Raw genomic sequence first — 22,948 nt, forward strand, 5'->3', positions numbered from 1 at the left:
GCTTTATTGACAGAGATGTGTATCCGCAAAGAACCAGCCAGCAGAATTTCTGGTCAAAGGGGCCCCAGCAGCTGGGGCAAGGGTGATCCTTTCACTGCCTGGTTGCACACCAGCTAAAAATGCTAGGGAGTAGTGGGGCACCTGGGTGGTTCAGTCAGTTAAGCGTCTGACTCTAGATTTCCGTTCAGGTTGATGAGGTTTTGGAGTGGTGGGGTCCAGAGCTGATGGCCAAGAAAGAATTCTTGAGACACCATTGGTGCAAAAAGGGGGGGTTATTAAAGCACCGTGACAGTGCCCGTGGGCAGAAAGAGCTGCCCTGGGGTTGTGATGAGTGACTGGTCATATACTATGGAGTTGGCGGAGGTCAAGTCAAAAGGGAGGCCTCCAGGAGGACTTTCATATGCTAAAGAGGACTCAGAAGATGCCAGGGACCTTGCTATTGTCAAGCTAAGGGTGTTTTCCCTCTAGTAGGGCATTAACATGAAGACAGAAGGGAGTTCCTGGAGAAATGTTCTACTCTGTATTTGCCTCAAGTATTTGTCAATGAGCTGCAGGCTATAAGGAAATTTAATTTTACCTGCCATTTCCTTCTTGTCCCCCACATCACTACGGTGGGGAGGGTGATGTTGGGGTTCCAGGAAACTGAGTCTCTAAGTTTCTGGAGATCCGGCTATTGATAAGATGGCCTTTTTCTTGCAATTAACTAAGATTTGTAAACTGATCAAGACCCAGTGTCCTGAAGGACTGTGATCTCTATCGGTTAACCATTTGTTTCCTTTCCTTTCCCAGGAGAGCCTGGGGAATGTCACACACATCCCACCTGGGGCGTGCTAGCTGTGCATTGCCCTGTTTGCCTTGGGCTCCCTTATCAAGGTCATGGTCTCACGGTTTGTGAGTTCAAGCCCCACCTGGGGCTCCGCGTTGGCAGTGTGGAGCCTGGTTAGGATTCTCTCTCTCCCCCTCTCTCTCTGCCCCTCCCAGCTCACTCTCTCTCTCTCTCTCTCTCTCTCTCTCAAAGTAAATAAATAAAGTTTTTTAAAAAAAAAACACAATTATGGGGCGCCTGGGTGGCGCAGTCGGTTGAGCGTCCGACTTCAGCCAGGTCACGATCTCGCGGTCCGTGAGTTCGAGCCCCGCGTCAGGCTCTGGGCTGATGGCTCAGAGCCTGGAGCCTGTTTCCGATTCTGTGTCTCCCTCTCTCTCTGCCCCTCCCCCGTTCATGCTCTGTCTCTCTCTGTCCCAAAAATAAATTTAAAAAAAAAAACGTTGAAAAAAAAAAAAATTAAAAAAAAAAAAAAAAACACAATTAAAAATGAAATGCTAGGTAACAGTAATCACGTCTTATTCTCCTCTGCTTCCCATGAGAAGAAAAAATTATTTCAGGAGGACAGTGAAGGATCCTGGGGTCCCCAAATAAAGGGTTTCTAAGCAGCTTCCCTTATACAATAAGCAGACCAAGGCTCTCTCCTTTGATGCGGTTTTGGAGTGGTGGTGGGGTCTGGAGCTGATGGCCAAGAAAGAATTCTTGAGACATCTTTGGTGCAAAAAGGTGAGTGTATTAAAGCTCGGGACAGGACCGGTGGGCAGAAAGAGCTGCAACGGGGCTGTGAAGAGTGACTGATGATATACTGGGGAGTTGGGGGAGGTAAAGCCAAATGGGTGGCTTCCAAAAGCGCTTTCATATGCTAAAAGCTAGACTATTCCTAAGATACCTGAGGCCTTGCTATTGTCAAGCTAAGGGTGTTTTCCCTCTAGTAAGGCATTAACATTACAACAGTAGGGAGTTCCTGGAGAAATGTTCTACTCTGCCTAGGCAGGTTATAAGGAAATTTAATTTTACCTGCCATTTCCTTCTTTGTTCCCCACATCACTATGGAGGGGAGGGTGAGGGTGGGCTCCAGGAAACTGGGTCATAGGTTTCTGGAGATCAGGCTATTGATAAGATTGCCTTTTTCTTGTAATTTACTAAGATATTTGGAAACCAATGGAAGCTCATGACTGTGATCTCTATCAGTTCACCATTTGTTTTCCCCTCTGCTTTAGCTTTAGGGCAGCCAGGAGTGACTGAGGAATGTCACACATATCCCACCTGGGGTTGGGGGGAGGGGCTTGCTAGCTTGGGCTTTGACCTCAGCTTGCCTTATGCTCCGACATCACCTTTGGGTCAGGGGATGGGAGAGGAGTGACTCTGTCCCTCCTGTGTCTTAGTATGTATGTCAAAGGCATGTGTATGTGCTGAGATCACCTGAGAAACTCAAACAGCTTTGAGTCCTTCCTCACTCTGTGAAGCTCATCCATTATACCTCTGTGGGTGCCTGCAGTCCCCAAGGAGCTGGGCTTATGGGCAGACAGACAGGCAAACAGCAGGGCCACTAACTCAGCTGGGGAAGCAGGTCTGGGAGGACTTCTGGAAAGAGGTCATGTCCTAGGTGAATATATGTATATATTTTTTACATTTATTTATTATTGAGACACAGACACAGAGCATGAGCAGGGGAGGGGGAGAGAGAGGGGAGACACAGAATCTGAAGTAGGCTCCAGGCTCTGAGCTGTCAGCACAGAGCCCGACGCGGGACTCGAACTCACGAACTGTGAGATCAAGACCTGCGCCAAGTCGGTCACCCAACCAACTGAGCCACCCAGACGCCCCTGAATATATATATTTTTTAATGTTTACTTACTTTTGAGAGAGAGAGAGACAGAGAGAAAGAGCATGGCGGGGGTGGGGGGTGCAGAGAGAGAGGGAGACACAGAATCCGAAGCAGGCTCCAGGCTATGAGCTGTCAGCACAGAGCCCGATGCGGGGCTCGAACCCACGATCCATGAGATTGTGACCTGAGCCAAAGTCAGGTGCTTAACCGACTGAGCCACCCAGGCGCCCCTCATCCTAGGTGAATCTTAAAGAGAGGAGTGTGACAGGAAAACCAGCTGGGGAGGGGAGCAGACTCCAGAAAGAGAGAGGCACAGAGAGGGAAACCAGCATGTGGGTGGGGAGTAGCATCAGAGATGACCTACCCTGAGGCTTCTGGTCAGGAAGACATGACAGGGGAGCCTGGAGTGGATGGCCGAGGAGAACTCTGAGGAGGAGTTGGACTTCATCCTGAAGATAACCAAGGAGCCATGAAAAGATGTTGAGCAGCTGAGTGTCAAGGTCAAACCTCTGTAGCCAGAGGCAGAGACTGGCATCCAGGAGACAAAAGTCCTGGAGAGATATGGACTAGCCAGCATCGGAGGAGAGCTGGTCAGCAAAACTGACAAATATGTATTAGGCACATACTATGTGTCAGGCATAGGTGTGGTTATAAACAGTAGTTAACAGAGTCCCTGTCCTCTTGAAGTTCAGCGTCAGGGGCACAGACATTTAAGAAATGCTCAAAAATGTACATAGAAGGGGCGCCTACGTGGCTCAGTCAGTTGAGCCTCCAACTTCGGCTCAGGTCATGATCTCAAGGTTCGTGAGTTCAAGCCCCGCATTGGGCTTCTATGCTGTCAGCACAGAGCTTGCCTCAGATCCTCTGTCTCCCTCTCCCTCTGGCCCTCCCCTGCTCGTGCATGCTCTCTCTCTCTCAAAAATAAACATTAAAAAAATAAAAAATAAAATAAGATAATCTTAGGTCCCATCAAGTGCTATTGATGAGGGAGCATAAAGCAAGCTGACACCCTTCAAGCACCGCCCCCCCACCCCCGCCCCAGGTGGGATGTGTGTGACATTCCCCAGGCACTCCTGGCTGCATGAGGACAAAGGAAAGGAAAGAAAACAAATGGTTAACCAATAGCACAGTCCTACAGGACTTGAGTTAACAAATCTTAGTTAATTACAAGAAAAAGGCCATCTTATCAATAGCCGGATCTCCAGAAACCTAGAGACTCAGTTTCCTGGAACCCCAACATCACCCTCCCCGCCATAGTGATGTGGGAAACAAAGACAAGAAGGAAAAGGCAGGTAAAATTAAATTTCCTTATAGCCTGCAGCTCATTGACAAATACTTGAGGCAAATACAGAGTAGAACATTTCTCCAGGAACTCCCTTCTGTCTTCATGTTAATGCCTTACTAGAGGGAAAACACCCTTAGCTTGACAATAGCAAGGTCCCTGGCATCTTCTGAGTCCTCTTTAGCATGTGAAAGTCCTCCTGGAGGCCTCCCTTTTGACTTGACCTCCGCCAACTCCATAGTATATGACCAGTCACTCATCACAACCCCAGGGCAGCTCTTTCTGCCCACGGGCACTGTCACAGTGCTTTAATAAACCCCCCTTTTTGCACCAATGGTGTCTCAAGAATTCTTTCTTGGCCATCAGCTCTGGACCCCACCACTCTAAAGGAATTGAATGGAATACTATGGGGCAGAATAATGGAGAGCTGCCTTAGCGGGTGGGGGCAGAGTCTTTGAGAAGGAGGTCACTTCAATTGAGACATGAATGACGGTCAGGAGGAAGCCATGGCAGGGTCTGGGGGAAGGGTGCTCCAAGCAGAGAGATCTGGGAGTGCAAAGGCCCTGAGGCAGGAAGATACTGGAGTGTTTGAGGAACCGAAAAAAAGGTCAGCGTGGCTTAGATTAGGGAGCAAAGGTCAAGAACTGGGTGGGGGTCAAGCCACAAAGGACCTCATATAACACGGAAAATGGAGTTTATTCTAGTTGCAATAGGAAGCTGAGAAAGTTTACAGAAGACCAGGGCAGTGGCAGTCCAGTGGGTAAATTCTGTATATTTGGGGGCTGAGACAACAGGAATTACTGATGGGTTGGATAGCAGGTGAAACCAAATCTTTGGAGGAATTTCGTGATGGAGAGAGGCAGGAGAAGTGGAGGAGACTGGATTAAAGTGTGGCATTAGGGAGGGTTTTATAAAAGGACGATATTATAGACCATTTGCAATCTAATGGGAATGGTACTGTAGAGGATAAATTTGATGATGCGGGAGAGTGGCTAGCTGTGGGAGCAATGTGCTTAAGAAGGTGAAAGATGATGACCTTAAAAATAAAACTATCAGTTACCTTGCCAGCAAAAAAATGGGCTTATTCGGGAACAGCAGAGAATTGCAACTGGAGACAAAGAAGCTACTGCAAAACCATAGGCAAATCCGCAGAATAAAAGAGAAGGCTCTTTTATAGAGGAAAGGGAGGAGCTGGGAGGGGCTGTCTTCATTAAACAAAAAGCCTATTTGGCGTAAACTAGGAGCTCAAAGTGTAGTGACTTCTCATTGGCTGAGTTGTGACAGCCTCTCATTGGCTGGGCTGTTGCGAAGGCGGGGCAAGAGAAACCTTCCTTCCACCTGCTAGAGAGTAAAGTAGCATTCAAGTGCCAGGTCCCTCTCTTCCTATTGGGTCTATAATTGACCATGGGTGGTAGGGCATGAGCGCTCCCCCTGCCTGCCTCCCCGCTCCATTCTGAACAAGATTTCCTTTCATGACTTTTCCCAAAGGGGATAGAATGCAGAGCACCTGAGCGGAGCCTGCCCTTGGCGCTGGTTTTCTCTTGCTGCTGTGAGAAATTACTACAGACTTGTAGTAAGGCTTACAGCAACACTCGTTTCTTATCTCACATTTTTCAAGGGGCAGAGGTGTGGGCCCAGTGTGGCTCTTGGTTCTGTGCTTAAGGTCTCACAAGGCTGAAATCAAGTGTGGGCAGGGCTGCCTGTGTTCCTTCCCAGACGCTCTGGGTTAGAATCCACTCGCTGGCTCATTCCCGCCGTTGGCAACATTCAGCTCTTGCTTTGTCTTCAAATCGGAAGTCTCACATCAAGTCCTCGTGGTCAAAAACCGACCTCTGTGCTCTGGAGCTGAAATATAACAGGAGGACAGAGTTTGGGGATAAAGAGGAACAATTGTATTAGTTTGCCAGGCAAAAGGAGGCTGCAGCAGGCTGAATGCCTTCAAATGCCTTCTAATGCTTTAGACCTGCCCAGGGTAAAAGGCTGAGGGGTTTTATAGGGAAATACAGGATCTGGGCAGTTTTGATAAGAATCTGGTATGCTTCAGTCACGTGTGTCATGTCTTTGAGATGGTCTTATAACTGGCACTGGCACAGGCTATCCAAGCCTCATTATTAAGTATCAATACCAAGTTCCAGAACAAAGCATTCTACAGAAAAACAAGTGAAGGGGAGGGGAGAGGCCTCAAGAATGAGGAAGAAGGGGGCACCTGGGTGGCTCAGTAGGTTAAGCGTCCAACTCTTGATTTAGGCTCAGGTCCTGATCTCACGGTCGTGAGATTGAGCCCCGCATCCAGCTCCACGCTGAGCATGGAGACTGCTTGGGATTCCTCTCTCTCTCTCTCTCTCTCTCTCTCTCTCTCTCTCTCTCTCTTTCTCTCCCCCCCCCCACTCCTCCCCCACTTGTGCACACACTCTCTCAAAAAAAAAAAGTGAGGAAGAGAAACATTTGTTTAGTTTCAAGTCCCCCTTCCTGAAGAATTAGTGTGTCCACCTTAATTTCTATCCACCTTGACATTTCTAGAACGATTCCATTCTTACACTCCGGATCTCTCCAGCTTCCCTTTCTGCCGCATCTCTCTCACTTCCTCTTCTGCCAGCAGCCACAGAAAATTCTCTGCATTTAAGAGCCCACATGTGTGGATCAGGCCCTCCTGGAACACCTCCCTTTGTACGGTCAACTGTACCATAAAACACAGCACCACCATGGCAGTGATGTCTCATCAGATTCACCAATTCTGGGGATTCGGATGTGGGATCTTGGAGTTAGGGAGGCATTCCTAGGAATTCTGCCCACCCAGCCTTATAACAGCAGGACCTTCTTTTTTGTTTTTCTTTTTGAGAGAGTGAGAGCGAGCAGGGAGGGGCAGAGAGAGAGGGAGACAGAGGATCCGAAGTGGGCTCTGTGCTGACAGCAGAAAGCCCAATATGGACTGAGCTAAAGTCAGATGCTTCACCAACTGGGCCACCCAGGTGCCCCAGAACCGCAGGGCCTCCTTGCACTGTAGCAGGTGGCATGGCAGAATGTGTGAGGGCAAACCTACGGGCAGACTGGCGGGGTTTGCCCTCAGAGGCACATAGGCTGCTGAGGCACGTGCCTGAGCCTGATGGCAGTTCCAGAACCATCAAGAACCCGGGCTCCTTCTTTTTGCTCTGCTATCGTCAAGTCAGGGCTATTCCTCATGGACCAAGATGGCTTTCCCTGCCCTCTGCAGCCAGTGGAAAGCAGAACTGATCACTTCTTCCTCTTTCCCCATTGGCCTACACTTGGTCACATGACTACACTGAAAGGCAAAGGAGGCTGGGAAATATAGTCTTTAGCTTGGCGGCCACATGTCCAGCTAAAATTCTATTTGTGTGAGAGAAAGGAAGAGTGGACACTGAAAGACAATGGTCATCCCGGAGTCAGCTTGTGAGGCCATGACATTGAGAGTATAAAAGGACCATGATAAGGCCACTGGCCTGGAGATCTTGATGAGGTCAGAGAAGGACCAGAGCAGGTATGCTCAAAAACTTGTGCTGGAATGGAGAGGTGTAGTCAAGGGGTGGGGCACTTGAATCAAGGGTTGGAGGAGGAGTGGTTGCTGGTGATGGCCAGTCTGGGGTAGGATTGTGAGGGTGAGTGGCAGAGGGCAGGAGTACAGTGCAGGGAGAGGCCAACGGACTGTGAGGCCAGGGGGACCAAGGGTCATCCACGTGGATGCTAGAATTACAGAGAGTGAGGGCAGTGTTCATGGTGGACAGGAAGTCATGTACCCGAAGTGGGGGTCACCCAGAAGAGGAGTGACCAGGATGGGGAGCTGCTGGCAGGAGTAGGTGGCCTGGTAGACAACAAGCATCAAGAAGGAGCAAGAGGATAGGGTCCTAGGGAAGAGCTGGGTTTCCATTCTAGAAGTGGAGAAGGATGTGAGAGGAGAAAGGGGAGTGGTGAGGGTTGCTTGAGAGAGGTGGAAAGAAAGGCCAGAGGAGGGGGACATAGAGTGAGCAGAGAGCCACCCAAAACGGGACGAAGTCTACAGATATGTGGGAGGCATTTGGCCAGCTTGGAGGCCAATGGGATATGAGAGTGGGGAAGAGAGGACATCCCTAATGGTATCCCAGGTTTCTGGCTGGGTGATGGGGTGGACGAAGCTGGCCCTCCCTAAGGTGGAGAACACTGAGAAGGGCTGGCGTTGGGGAAAAACAACCAGGTTTAGGCCATGGTGGGTGTGACCACCCTGTAGGACACTCAGAGGGTTTGTCCAGGAGTTACAGGATACCCAGGTCTGGGCTGGCATTGGAGATGGGTAGGCGAGCAGTGCAGCTGGACTGGAAGCTAAGAGAGAACACACAGGACTGAGGTAGGACTTGGTGCCTGTGGGACGCAGCGACTGTATCTGGGATGGTCGTCATCCCAAGGGGATGAGGGGAATGGGCAGGGAGCATGCTGTGGTGTTCAAAACATGCACACACACATACACACACGCACAAGATCTTTCCAGAATATAAGAGGTCATGAGCATGTACAGGAATTGAGAAGAAGGAAGGGGCCAGACAGAAGAGGCCTCCACATATAGAGAGTGGGGGGTGACCTGGTAAGGAGCCTGAAGGGGCAGGAAAGGAGAATGCCTCAGTTTCCCCACAGGGAAAATGGTGTAATAAACCAGGCCAGCCAACTTGGGTCGGCCTGGAAGGAGGAGTCTCCCCACCTCAGGAAGCCCCAAGAGCTGTCCCCCTCCCACCCTCAGCCCCCACAAAGGCCTGTCTGACCGAGATAAGGAGAGCAAGGCATGTTCCTTATGCCCAAAGAGTCCTTAAATAAAAGGTGCCACATCCATACAATGGAGTCATGGCGAATGCTGGTGACATATGTGGGTGTTTCACAGGTGGGAGGAGAAGGTTCCAGAAGAGCATGGGCCCCAAGTGACCTGATTTGGGTAAGAAAAAAAATACACACAGGGAAAAAGTAAAAGGCAAGCCTGCTTGGTATTAGAATTGAGAGAACATTTTATTGTCTCTTTCCTGCTCATCTGAACGCTCAATTTTTCCACAACAAAAATGAGTTCTCATTTGTCCCCTTTTTTGTTTTTTTTTAGTTGTACATGCTAAAAATAAGAAGGCGATCTCAGAGGGCCAAGAGGAAGAAAGAGCGTGGGCCCAACTAGGTCAGGTCAGGTCAGGGAACACAGCCTGGGGGCTGTGGGACCCCCACTCACCGGGACTCCTTCCCCAACTGCTGTAAACTCATGCAGGCAGAGGGAGATGGGACAAGGCCAGGCGTTCACAAGTGGACCTCCAAGGGAGGGTCCATGGAGGCCGAGGTTCCCGTCTGGGGTCCAGGCTCTACTGAGAATGTTCACCAAGTACCTGCCAGGGGACCCCACCTGGAACAAGCAATCTCCACAGCAGGCATGATTCCAGGGGCCCGAATGACACCTTTCCCACCCTGCTCTGGGCCAGGCATCAGAAGGTCGGGGAGGCTGGCCCTTTGGCAGGTGCATGGTAAGAAATAAGAAGGCCTTGGGGCGCCTGGGTGGTTCAGTCCGTTGGGCGCCCGACAGTTGATTTTGGCTCAGGTCGCGATCTCACAGTTCATGGGATCGAGCCCTGAGTGGAGCTCTTCGCTGACCTCCCGGAACCTGCTTGAGATTCTCTCTCCTCCTCTCTCTGCCCCTCCCCCCTCACATGTCCGCTTTCTCTCTCAAAATAAATAAACCTTAAAAAACAACAAATATAAAAATAAATAAGTAAACTAAACAAGAAGGCCCCCATTCTCAAGCCCCCCTCTCCCCACCCCCCACCCCGCCCTGGGCAAGGATAGTTTGGATAGTTTGTCGCAGTTTGTTTTACCGAAATGAGGTATTACATTACACTCAATACAATGGAAATTCCTTCAACACAATTCATGCAGTTTTATGTCACTTAATGTAATGTCAGTATCATATCCCGGGGTGTGAATGCACCAGTACCTATCCCTTTTGCTTCCGGCTCTTTGCTACCATTAACAACACTGCTTTGGGTATTTAAAAACAAAAACAAACCCAATCCCAGGTGTCCTAGGACCAGAAGTCTGCTCAGAAGCCCGGGGCCACCGTGACAGGTGAGGCTCTTGGTGAGCCAGGGCTCCCCTCAGAGCTGCCTGCCAGCATCCGGCATCCACACAATGAGGGGTCAGGTTAGAAGAGGACCAGGGTCCCCCCTGCGGATGGGATCGGTCAGAGTCAAAGCACTGGCTCCCTCCTGCAATCACCCGGCACAAACTAAGTGAGGACCCGCAACGTGCAGGCACTGACCTGGGCACTGTCACGGGACCGCGGAGACGGTTCCCGCCCTCAGGGACCCCTGTGCAGTTGAGGAAAAGGCAGATGACAGATACACACAAGAATGGGAGCAATGCCATACCTTGAAGTGGCCTGGGAGTTGCCAGATGCTAAAAAAATAAAACACCCACATTCCATGTGAACACAGGAATGCTCCTGTGGGTCTAGGGTAGTGTGTAAACGGGGTGTTTAATGTTGTTTTTTTTTTTTTAATGTTTATTTTTGAGAGAGAGAGAGAGACAGACAGACAGAGAGTGAACGGGGGAGGGCAGAAAGAGAGGGAAACACAGAATCCGAAGCAGGCTCCAGAATCTGAGCTGTCAGCACAGAGCCCGACGCGGGCCTCGAACTCATGAACAGTGAGATCATGGCCTGAGCAGAAGTCAGACTGAGGCACGGTCTAAATATAATGCAAATTAAAAATGGTCTCTAGCTAGAGACCAGTGTTTGATGGAAACTGAGCCCCAGACTGCAGTGTCCTGTGAAAAACAGGGTTCAGCAAAGCGTTAGAAGGCGCTAAAGACACAGGGGAACCAAAAAGCGACTTTCTCCCTGGCCTATTCCGAAGAACCGAAGAAAATGAAAACCCACGTCGTTCTCCCCCTGTGGGGTTCTCAGCCCATAGGAGCTGCCCAGCCCACACCCCGTGTATGCAAGCAGGACAGACATCATCGCTCCCATTTTACAGATGAGGAAATCTGAGATTTGGAGGAACAGCCAGCAAAGTCACTCAGCTCCAAGGCCTCTTCTTCCTGGAAACCTTCCCCACCGCCGGGGACCTGGTGAGGGGCCTCCTTGGTCCTCCCACAGACCCTGAACTGAGGCCCAGTGAGGCGCTGGTGGCACATAGCGTACCTTGAGGGACCCCCTTCCGTAAACTGGGGTCGACTTACCGTTCTGGGCCCAAGCCTGCTGGATCCCTGAGTGCCCGCTGCCCCCGCAGATAGGGCCCCCCGGCGGCTGCATTCAGGGGATAAGCCAGGCTATTTTCATCACTTCCTTCCTCCCACTCGAGCAGCGCCCACCATCTGCCGCCTCACATCCAGATGCCAACTCAGCCTCCACCAGGACAGTTCAAACCACAGAAGAGGGTGCCGACTGCAGGCCTCACAAGTAAGTGGCCCTCCCTATTACCCATCGCCCCCTCTCACACACACCCCCGCACCCAGGTAGGACAATGGGACAGGGCCTGGCAGGGGAGGCCAGCCACCGAGGCCTGCCTGTGTCCCACCTTCAGCTCTCCGCTCCAGATGGGGCTGGGCGGGGGGCACTCGCTCTGAGACACTGGCTCCTTGGTTTATTCAACCCAAATTCACAGGAAGCCTGTGCGGGCCAGGCCCTGGTGGGGAGGGCCTGTCTTAGGAAGGGGAAACGCTCGTAGGGAAGTCACCTGGAGCTCACGAGGCCTGAGTTTGAGTCTGTTCTCTGACACAGACCGCTGGGTGACCCTGCACAAGTCACGCTCCGTCCCTGGGCCTCAATTTCCCCAACTCTGAGCATTAGCCTAGATGCATGGCTTCCCACAGGGAACCTCTTCTGTTCTCCTTCCCTGTCTGCGCCTCAGCATCCAGTTTTCAGCATTGGCTTTCACCTAAGAGTTCACTCGGCCTCGGGGCGAGCTGTTTGGCATGGTTGGGAGGAGGTGTGGGCTGTGAAATTCACACTGGCTGCCTGACCCCAGGCTTAGAGGTAGGGGGGCTGGGAGGAGCCTGGGGGCCAGGGGTCGGAACTGGGAATCACGTAGCAGGCATCAGCGCCCCTCACCCATGAACTGGGGGTGGGGTCTCTGTTAGGGGCCAGGAGGTCCCTTCCCAAGAACCTTCGTACCCTTCCTCCCGTCCCCCATCACAGCCACGCTCACCATCCTGCCTTCTGAGTGTCCAGTGAGGCTCAGCGAGGCCTGGGTGGGACGCATTACACTTGCTTCTGTCTTCACCACCCCATTTCAATACAGGAGAAAGTTGAGGCCTGAGAGCGGAGGTGAGTGGTCCCTTGTCTCAGGTTCGATCCCCCTAGCCCTTGGCATGGGGTGGAGGCTGCCGGGCCCTCCCTCACCCTCCCTCACCTCACGGCCACCCTCCCCACAGCCAGCCTGCCAATGCCTGCCTGGGGGGCCCTGTTGCTGCTCTGGGCTGCCGCAGAGGCCACCAAGGACTGCCCGGCGGAGTGCACCTGCCAGGCCCTGGAAACCATGGGGCTGTCGGTGGACTGCAGGGGGCGGGGGCTCACGGCCCTGCCCGCCCTGCCCACCCAGACCCGCCACCTCCTGCTGGCCAATAACAGCCTTAGCTCCGTGCCTCCGGGTGCCTTCGACCACCTGCCCCAGCTACAGGTCCTCGACGTGACGCAGAACCCCTGGCACTGCGACTGCAGTCTCACCTACCTGCGTCTCTGGCTGGAGGACCGCACGCCCGAGGCCCTGCTGCACGTCCGCTGCGCCAGCCCCAAGCTCGCCACCCGCCCACCCCCTGGGCCAGCTCACGGGCTATGAGCTGGGCAGCTGCGGCTGGCACCTGCAGGCATCCTGGGCCTACCCGGGCTTCTGGCAGGACGTGGCGCTGGTGGTCGTGGCCACGCTGGGCCTGGCTCTCCTGGCTGGCCTGCTGTGCACCGCCACAGAGACCCTGGACTGAGCCCGGGGCCCCCAGGGTCACTCCCCCCAGCCTGAGCCCCCAGTAACCCAAAATAAACTGCTCAACCATTGTCTCCAAGCTCAGAAAAATTGTGTTTCCTCTCGGTACCCAAGTCTGGCTCCTTCTGGAAACCTGGGTCCGTTTTGTTATAACCTGATATCAACTGGGGCTTCTCTGTCCCCCAGGTTCCTAGTAAAATGGGCTGTTCCACCTCCCCCACACCACCCACCCCCAATTCCACCATCTGTGGACATCCCGAGCCCTTCTTCGGTGCCTGACAGGTCCCAGGACTCCGGTCCGCACGCTCTCCTCTGTCCCGGCGCTCACATGGGACACTCTGGAGGGCCCAGGCGAATTTCACATCAACACGTGGCTCCCGTCCAAATTCTGCAGAAAGCTGGCTCTCACGACACAGCAGTGAGCAAGCGGGAGGCGCAGAAGACCCCAGGCAGGTGGGAGGAGTTTCCATCTCTGTGACAGACATACCTTGAAAGGCACACCACCGTGTCCAAAACAGCCTTTTGTGTCCTGGCCACAAAGACACCTGCTTTTCCAGCCCCATCCTTTCTCATCTTCTCCTGCAGGCCTTCTCTCCTTTCCTCCTCTCTCTATCCCTCTTTCTTCAGAAACAAAAGTGGGGCTCCTGGGTGGCTCAGTCGGCTCAGCGTCCAACTCTGGCTCAGGTCATGACCTCACGGCTTGTGAGTTCGAGCCCCACGTCAGGCTCTGTGCTGACAGTGCAGAGCCTGGAGCCTGCTTCAGATTCTGTGTCTCCCTCTCTCTGCCCCTCCCCCCCAAATATAAATAAACATCTAAGGCATTTTTAAAAAAGAAACAAAAGAAATTTTTCCCTTTCTCATGGAAACAACTCCAGGTACTGACATCAGACACCTCAAACTCTGGAGTCCCACCTCTACCCCAAGCAATGGTCACCAAATTCTTCAAACAAGACTCTTCTCTCCCTCAGAGGATTCTGGTGCCAGCAGTTAAACTAATAAAACATTTCTCCACTGTATGAGAGTGCTTCCAGGTCTGTTACGGCCAATCCGAATCCAAATATAATCACCCCAAGGTCCTTCCCTGGAGGAGATCCTGCATGTGGTGGGCCTAGGGCTCAGAGGGTACCATAAGGAAGGTCAGGTAGGCACAGAGAACCATGGGAGGGCACTGAGCCACAGAGCTGAGGCTGGAGCAGGAGGCCCGAACTCGGGGGCGGGGGTGAGCTATAGGGAGAGGTGGAGACTGTGGCAAACCCCGACAGCCCGTGTTCCATCTGTGCTGCCCTGTGCAGATGTGAACCCTGTCTTCCCATTCGTCCGGAGAGATCGGAAATGTACATCTGTATGTGAAATCCCAACCTCAGTGTTGGCAAGTAAATCCGGAAAAAAATACGTATACATCAACAGGACACATAAAATACATTGATTGACTGGATGGAGTCCGTAGGCTGAGAGTCTGTGAATTTTACAGTCGGGATCAGCTGGAACGGGGCGGCCTTGGGAAGCAGGAAAAGCTGGCATCTCCCCACAGGGCACTTAGTAGGTGTGCGGCCCTGCGTGAACCACCCGCCATGGGGCCTTCTTATATGCCCCGTGAGGAGGGCACTGCTCCCCCACACCGGATGGAGGACACAGCCCCAGGGCCCACGACAGTCTCTTCACAGGCGTGATCTCAGACAGGTCCCCTTTCGTACCTGAAAAGTGCCCCCTTGACAGCTTCCTCAAACTAAGGCCCTTCAGCAACCCCAGGGCCCCCCATGTAGGGTGCCCCTAAATCCTGCTACTGCCCCTTCCTGAGGCCCACACATGCAGCCACAGCTCTGGCACAGTAGTGATCATAAGCCTTGATCCTACTGGCCAAGCAGCTGGTCCCATGAGACCCTGCCAGAAGCCCAGACAGCACAGCATCGTCAATGCAGAGGGTGACGTCCCCGCGGAGGTAGGGAGGGCAGGGATCTCCCGAGGTGGATGGCGGATTCACACGAGAATCCCCAGGGAAACAGGTGCACTGGGAAACTCAATTGGCCACCTCCGTTGTCCCCATGGTCTTTGTCCCAGGCCAGCAAGGTGGCCACCACAGCGCCACGCGCATAGTCCCCACCCACTCCACAGCCACCAACCCAGCATCCACAGATCCTATCACCACGGCCGACCATCCACCGGCCACCACTGTCTCCTACGGGTCGGCCACAGCCACAGACATCAGGTGACACTGCCCACCTCCTGCCCCGCCAGCCCCCTACTGCTTCTGTCACCTCTAGCACCAAACAACCAGGGACCTTGGCCCCATCATAAGCAAAATGTCATCTCTGTCACCATTGTCAATCTATCCCACAGTCACCCTGACGTAATCCTCATGACCATCTCCCTCATGAACGTTTTCAAAATCAAGCGGCACGTGGAGAATTCGCTAAGGTGACTTTCACCAGCTGCTGACCCCCTTGCCACCTCGGCCTTCTGCCCCTGCTCCAAGGCTCCTGCTCCACTCGGCTTCTAGGGCCTGCTCAGAGCCCTCTGCTGGTCCTCTGCAATCCTCTGGCCAGTGGGTGAGTGGAGAGACCAAAGAGGAAAGCGCGGATGTTCGTGGCCGGGCCTGGAAGTGGTAGGGAGGGCCTTTGCAAGCAGCTGTTGTCTGGAACCAGCCACCGGCCCCGCCCTAACCACAAGGGAGGCCTGGAACTGCTCCCCATGTGTGCCCAACCGCAGCAGCAGGCGGGCATCTGGCCACTGCCGGCCCCACCCGGTCTACGCAAAGGTAATGGCACTTGATCAGAAGGCAGGCACACTGTAGAGAGGGAATCTGTGAAACCTGGGCGGTCTCGGGGCACACGCCGAGTTTTGGCCCTGAGCCACAGCCAGACCCAGCCCCTAACACGGTGCCCATCTCATGTGTTTTGCATACACACTTAACCACACCTCCTGTAAGTGCATGTGTGCACAGAGTCTCCTAAGGCTCCATGGCCCAGCCAGGACCCTCACCGTCTCCAGCCCCTGGGGTTGACACGTCAAACCTGATAAGAGTGAATTCCTTGTCGGGCAAAGGATGCACTCCATTTCTTGAAAGCGGCCTGAGCCAGCCCCTGTGTATGTGGCTGAGATGGCAGAGAGAAGGTGGAAGGCTCTGCCCTCCCCGGGCTCCGCTCCAAAGGGGGACGCTGAGTCCGGGGCCTGAGGAATCTTCTAAGAACAGCATCTGACTTGACAGACACCCCTGGCCTCTGAATGTCAGCTTTCTAAACAGCTCTGGGGCCAGAATCCTCATTTTAAATCACTACAGGCAATATGTCTTAAAATCTTGGGAAAGTTTTGTTTCTGTAGATAGATCTCTAACTAAGTGGGTTAAATTCAGAGAGGAAAGCAAAACTGTAATACTTTCTTTCTTTTTGTGTGTGTGTGTTTATTTATTTTTGAGAGAGAGAGACAGAGTGTGAGCAGGGGAGGAGGAGGAGACAGGGGGAGACACAGAATCCGAAGCAGGTTCCAGGCTCCGAGCTGTCAACACAGAGCCCAACACGGGGCTTGAACCCACGAACCGTGAGATCATGACCTGAGCTGAAGTCAGATGCTCAACCCACTCAGCTGCCCTTAACTCAGCTTAACTGGCTGAGCCACCCAGACACCTCTATTTTCTTTTTTAATGTTTATTTATTCTTGGGAGAGAGAGAGAGAGAGAGAGAGAGAATGAGTGGGGGAGGGGCAGAGAGAGAGGGAGACAGAATCTGAAGCAGGCCCCAGGCTCCAAGGTGTCAGCACAGAGCCCGATGCGGGGCTCGAACCCATGAACCGTGAGATCATGACCTGAACTGAAGTCAGACGCTTAACCAACTGAGCCACCCAGGTGCCCCAAAACTATATTACTTTCTTAATAAACACACACACACACACACACACACACACACACAAAACAAAACAAAAAAACCTCGGGGTTGTCAGGGCAACAATACAGAAGGAGCCAGATGGAGCCCCGGATCAGCCCTATTGATCCTGTCCTGTTTGTGTTCAGACTGTTAGAGGGACATAGATTTAGTCCTATTCCTTTCTTTTAGATCTGTGTACCCCTATTAAGTAGAAAACAAATATGAGGTTTACAACGATATCGTGAAAAGAGAGGTCGGGCTCTGAGGTTCATCCAACCTGCTGGGTTCTTTATCTGATGCTTCAGGGTGCTGACTTGTTAGTGAAAACAAAAGCATGAATACATGCATTTGACGTTTCAGAATCTAAAAGAACTCCGCACACCTGCATCGCAAGCTGAATGACTATTCCTTCCTCTGAGTTCAGAAAGTTTGAATTACCATACAGAAAGTCTTTGTATATTTATGCAGTATCTTTCAACAAACACGGATAATTGTATTCTGTAATTGAAGCCTTTAAAAAGTCGACAGTGGAGACTCGGGGGTGGGGAGTTTGGGGAGCTGTTGAAGGCGTGTAGAGTTTTGTTTTGCAAGAACTAAGACGAAGAAGCTCTGGAGGTGGATGGTGGCAATGGTCGCACACCCACGTGAATATACTTAACACTCCGGAACTAGACACTTAAAAAAGCTTAAGATGGTAAATTTTATGCTATGCATGTGCTATCACAACTTTTTAAAAGAAATCTAGAGGGGCGCCTGGGTGGCTCAGTTGGGTGAGCATCCGACTTCGGCTCAGGTCATGATCTCGCGGTCCGTGAGTTCGAGCCCCGCATCGGGCTCTGGGCTGACAGCTCAGAGCCTGGAGCCTGTTTCAGATTCTGTGTCTCCCTCTCTCTCTGACCCTCCCCTGTTCATGCTCTGTCTCTCTCTGTCTCAAAAATAAATTAAAAAAAAAATTCTTTTTTAAAAAGAAGTCTAGAGTGATGGTTTTCAAACCTTTTAGCAGTAAGACCTTTCTACCAACGAACCCCTAGGCAGTACCTGGTATATGAAATAAAGTGTCTCCATCTAGTTGGATGGGGGCCTAACTGGCATCCTTCCCTCCTTCCCCATCCCTGCCTTTTGTGGGCTACTGACAGGCTTCAAGACTCTTCCAAAAGCCCATTTGTGAAACACAGGTCTAGAGTTTTAGTGGGGTATTAAAATTTGGTTTAAAAAAAAAAAAAGAGTACAGGGGCACCCGGGTGGCTCAGTCAGTTAAGCGGCTGACTTCGGCTCAGGTCATGATCTCACAGCTGTGGGTTCGAGCCCCACCTCTGGCTCTGCGCTGACGGCTCGGGGCCTGGAGCCTGCTTCACATGCTGCGTCTCCCTCCCTCTCTGGCCCTCCCCCGCTCACACTCTGTCTGTCTGTCTCTCTCTCAAAAAGTAAATAAACATTTTAAGAAATTAAAAACAGGGGCGCCTGGGTGGCGCAGTCGGTTAAGCGTCTGACCAGCTCAGGTCACGATCTCGCGGTCCGTGAGTTCGAGCCGTGCGTCGGGCTCTGGGCTGATGGCTCAGAGCCTGGAGCCTGCTTCCGATTCTGTGTCTCCCTCTCTCTCTGCCCCTCCTCCGTTCATGCTCTGTCTCTCTCTGTCTTAAAAATAAATAAATGTTAAAAAAAAAATTAAAAACAAAACAAGTACAGCGAACTGTCTCTGAGGACACATGGTCTGGAAATGGAAAGAGGTACCCGTTCAAGAACCGCAACACTCAGTCCTCCCAGATTAGTCTCTAAATTCAATGTCATCCCAATCAAAATTTTTGCTATAGAACCTGACAAATGAGGGATGAGACCGGCGTCACTGGAACCTCCTTATCAATCCTCGTGAAAGGTTTAAGCAGAAAGTCAGATAAAGCCAGAGCGGCAGCTTGGAGGGGCGTGGGTGAGGCGGACAGAATTTTCCCCAGACTGCTTACGCTGAGCATGCTGACCACATGGGACAGACAGCTCTCCCTGCCTCAAGCCCCATGGAAGTTATTAGATGATTGTAAAAAAAAAAAAGGGTAAGTTCAAGGGATACAGGAGTACTGATGTGTAGGGGCACTTGTACCCCAATGTTTACAGCAGCACTCTCAACAATAGCCAAATTATGGAAAGAGCCTAAATGTCCATCCACTGATGAATGGATAAAGAAATTGTGGTTTATATACACAATGGAGTACTACGTGGCAATGAGAAAGAATGAAATATGGCCCTTTGTAGCAACGTGGACGGAACTGGAGAGTGTGATGCTAAGTGAAATAAGCCATACAGAGAAAGACAGATACCATATGGTTTCACTCTTAGGTGGATCCTGAGAAACTTAACAGAAACCCATGGGGGAGGGGAAGAAAAAAAAAAGAGGTTAGAGTGGGAGAGAGCCAAAGCATAAGAGACTCTTAAAAACTGAGAACAAACTGAGGGTTGATGGCGGGGTGGGAGGGAGGAGAGGGTAGGTGATGGGCATTGAAGAGGGCATCTTTTGGGATGAGCACTGGGTGTTGTATGGAAACCAATGTGACAATAAATTTCATATATTGAAAAAAAATGTAAAAAAAAAAAAAGGGTAAGTTTCCAAGGATGGGTTAATAGAGGAGACAACAGTAGGAAAGTGATGCCCACAAGCTTCTGTAAGACGGACAGTGGACAGAGGAGTCGCCACTGCCTCAGCAGGTGACAGGAGGCTCCCCCCATGGCCTGCACTGGGACCACCGAGGAGGGGCCGCAGCGTTGCCCCACTGAACCCCCAGGAGGCTCCATGCTCCCCTGTTGCAATTGTGATGTGACTCTTATTCAGAAATGAAACAAAAGAATTAAAAAAAAATTTAATGTTTCTTTACTTTTGAGAGGGAGAGAGAGATGGAGTGTGAGCGGGGGAGGGGCAGAGAGAGAGGGAGACACAGAATCCGAAGCAAGCTCCAGGCTCTGAGCTGTCAGCACAGAGCCCAACGCGGGGCTCAAACCCACGAACCAGGAGATCATGACCTGAGCTGAAGTCGGACGCTCAACCGACTGAGCCACCCAGGCACCCCTCTCATCAGATTTATTACTTATTTCCCATATGAGCATGTACCCATATGTACCTGTGTCTATAGCTAGATATAGGTATATAGTTACACACACTTATGTAATATGTATCAATAGGATACATATAAAATACGTTATATATATATATATATATATATATATATATATATATATATAAAAGATAGTTCCATTTTTAAGATTTATAAAAGAAAGAAAAGAAGGAGGAAGTTCTTCATAGCTCTATTTTAACACAATCGCTGTTAACATTTTCATGTCCCGACTTTCTTGTTTACATCAGTCGGAACACTTCTTTACTTGGGTACTCTGGATCGTTTGCTGACTATTGCATCATATTTTTGAACGTTACATTGTTTTCCTGACTCTTCTGAAGTATATATATTATGCCTTTCTATTACAAAAATAGTAGATATTGATTATGGAAGACTGGAGAGTGTAGAAAGGCAGAAGGAAGACCCAAGCTCCCCAGCCCTTCACTGAGAGATGGTCCTACATTTCCAGCGTTCCAACATACTGTCTAAAATACTCTGCAGCGAGGGATGGCTACCTCCTGGGTCCCCCTCATATGGGAATAAGGCTATCATGGATATTCCTGTGCGTAGAGGTTTTATTGTTTTTAAGAATCATTCCTCGAGGGGCGCCCGGGTGACTCAGTCAGTTAAGCATCTGACTCTTGATTTTGGCTCAGGTCATGATCTCATGGCTCATGAGATCGAGCCCCACATCGGGTTCTGTGCCGACAGCACGGAGCCTTCTTGGGATTCTCTCTCTCTGCCCCTCCCCTGCTTACATGCGCACAAACTCTCTCTCTCTTGCTCTCAAAGTAAATAAGTAAACTTAAAAAAGAAAAAGATGTGTTCCTTGAGATAGATCCCTGTAAGTTTTCCGTTCTTTTCAGACCTGTCCACTTAGAATTGAGTCCCTTTCGTCGAATCTAAACCTGAGTACACGGCACTGTCACTGCAGCCACAGTCCCACCCGATGAAACCCAAGGGGTCCCCCCAGGATTTCAGGGGGGTCAAGGCACGACCCTACAGCACCACATCGAGGCCTCGCATCTCATCTCTGCTGTTCACTGGATGTGCATTTGAGGCAAGGCCTCAAATTCTACGTGAATTCTCTTGTGAATCCGTATGTTTTCCAACTGGAAGGTCTACAGCTTAAAGGGGTCACAGATCCAGACAAGACCCAGAACCCGCATCAGGCACGAGCTCAAATGTTGCCAGAGGGGGTTGGAGTATGATGGAAGAGTGCTGGGTGTCAGGTGATCTGGCCATCAGAATCAGACCCTGCCACCAGCCCTTTGCCTCTGATGTCCTTTGCCTCTGTGCAGAGGACAGAAAACACTCTTCAGGGGTAAACGTGCAAGAACCTTCGGCTCTTCTTTTTTAGGAAGAAACTAAAAACTTCTGAGGCACGAAGACCTGCCCAGGGGACACATGAGTGGGGTGGGCAGGCGGTGCAGACCAGGGTTCCTCAAACTGTAACTTGCATGCAGATCCCTTGGGGAACTTACTGCAATCTAGGTTCTGACTCAGGAGCTCTGCTGTGGACGCTGAGATCCCGTGTTTCTAACCGGCTCCCGGATGACGCCGGGCTGGCGGCCCGTGGACCACACGTTGGGCATAAGGTTGGAGCATGTTGGCCGGGAGCTAACTCACCAGCCCCCTGACCACCCTCTCTGTCTCCTGGCCTCCTTTGCTGGGTCCGCACCTCCTGATGTCCCCTGAACCCTGCACACAGGGCCTCCAGTTCCCTGGTGGACACCGTCATCACTGTGCTGGTGAGGAAGCAGCTTTGAACCGGCAACCCCCACGTCTGCGGCTGGCTCCCCAGGAATCGTACTGAGGCCATGGCTGCAGCAGGACGCGAGGTTCAGAACCGCTGCAGGGGACAGAGTCCCGAAGCACACAGCCCACGTGGGGGAGGGCTGGGACTGTCCGGGCTCCGTCCAGGGCCGAGGTGGGCGGGCAGAGCCGTCCTCGCCACACCCCCGGGCTGGCCCGCGTGAAGGCACACCACGGATGTCCAGGAGGCGCGAGTGGGAGCCCAGCCTGCCATCCGGGCTGGGTCTTTTCTTTCCAGGGTGGGGAACCGACGGCAGCGATGGGGTACAGCCCTCTCTGGGGCTGTGTGTGTGGGAGGGGGTTCCCCACGTTCTAGAGGGCTCCTAGGAGTAGCTGGGAGTGAGTGTCAGGACCAAGCAAGGGGGTGACCCGGTCGGTCAGTGCGTGGCCTGCTTTAGGAAGGTGTGTGGAGAGCGGAGGCAGGAGCCAGGTCAGGCAGAGGCTGGGCAGAGACTGGCTGGGGTGGGGAGGGGCCGTGTGGGGAAAGGGACAGAGGACGAGGAGAGGGGATGTGACTTGGGTGAGGGCACCCTGCATCCTGGCTTTCCCAAAGGAAGGGTGGCGCAGTCCCTCCTCAGCTGAGCCCCTGGCTGAATGTGTGGTCGGGGGTGGGGCTTTGGGGGCCCCCCGGGGGGGGGGGGGCGCTGGGACCAGACTCCGCTCTGGGACCTAGGACCCAGCCCCAGCTTGGTCTGGGACAGGGGCTCAGGAGCCAACTTACTGGGGGCTTTGAGTGAGTCCCTCAGGCCCCTGGCCTCACTCTCCGTTTCCAAGCCCAGGACGTTGTCCCAGGGTCTGGCAGTCCCATGGTGCGGGCAGAGGCAAGAGAGGGCCCTCAGCACAGCCTCTGGGGGCCACGTGGTGGCCCGGCTCAGACCACCCAGTTAGGGGTTTTTCTTCCAAGGGCCACATGCAGGCTTGGGGCCGCCCTGCATTCAAGGACACCAGGAAATTCAAACAACAGGTATCTCTCCCTGGAAAAGGTCACGGAAGAGACTGCGGTGTGGCCCCTCTGGAACGCCCAGGGCTCCAGGCCCACCTCCGTCATTCAGTCCGTGGAATTCACAGGTTTCAAACCTCTGGGACAGAGTCAGAGTGTCACTGCTCCTGTCCTTCAGTTTCCAAAGTCCCACCCAGCTGGGATCTCCTGGTGGCTTCCCAGGATGCAGGCAGGACAGGAATTTGTGTCCCACGTCTGAGGAAGCTGAGGCTGGGTGGAGAAATGACTTGCCTAAGGTCACACTAGTCATAGCGGACCTGGGATTGGAATGGAGGTTGGTCTGACCCCCATGTTGTCAGCGTGTCTCAGAGCCGGGCT

The 22,948-nt window shown here is 52.3% G+C and overlaps 1 protein-coding gene across 1 annotated transcript; it reads left to right on the forward strand.

The window, feature by feature from the left end:
• The first annotated feature begins 10,925 nt into the window (after nucleotides 1-10,925).
• Nucleotides 10,926-12,933, forward strand: GP9 (glycoprotein IX platelet). Its single transcript, XM_053897645.1, is given in 4 exon segments — nucleotides 10,926-11,341; nucleotides 12,080-12,208; nucleotides 12,316-12,683; nucleotides 12,685-12,933. Coding segments are annotated over 4 exon segments (741 nt in total). The 5' UTR covers nucleotides 10,926-11,274; the 3' UTR covers nucleotides 12,862-12,933.
• Nucleotides 12,934-22,948: the final 10,015 nt, after the last annotated feature.

Source organism: Panthera pardus, unplaced genomic scaffold, assembly GCF_024362965.1.
Source record: "Panthera pardus isolate Hobbes unplaced genomic scaffold, ASM2436296v1 HiC_scaffold_8, whole genome shotgun sequence".
NCBI classification, from domain to species: Eukaryota; Metazoa; Chordata; class Mammalia; order Carnivora; family Felidae; genus Panthera; species Panthera pardus.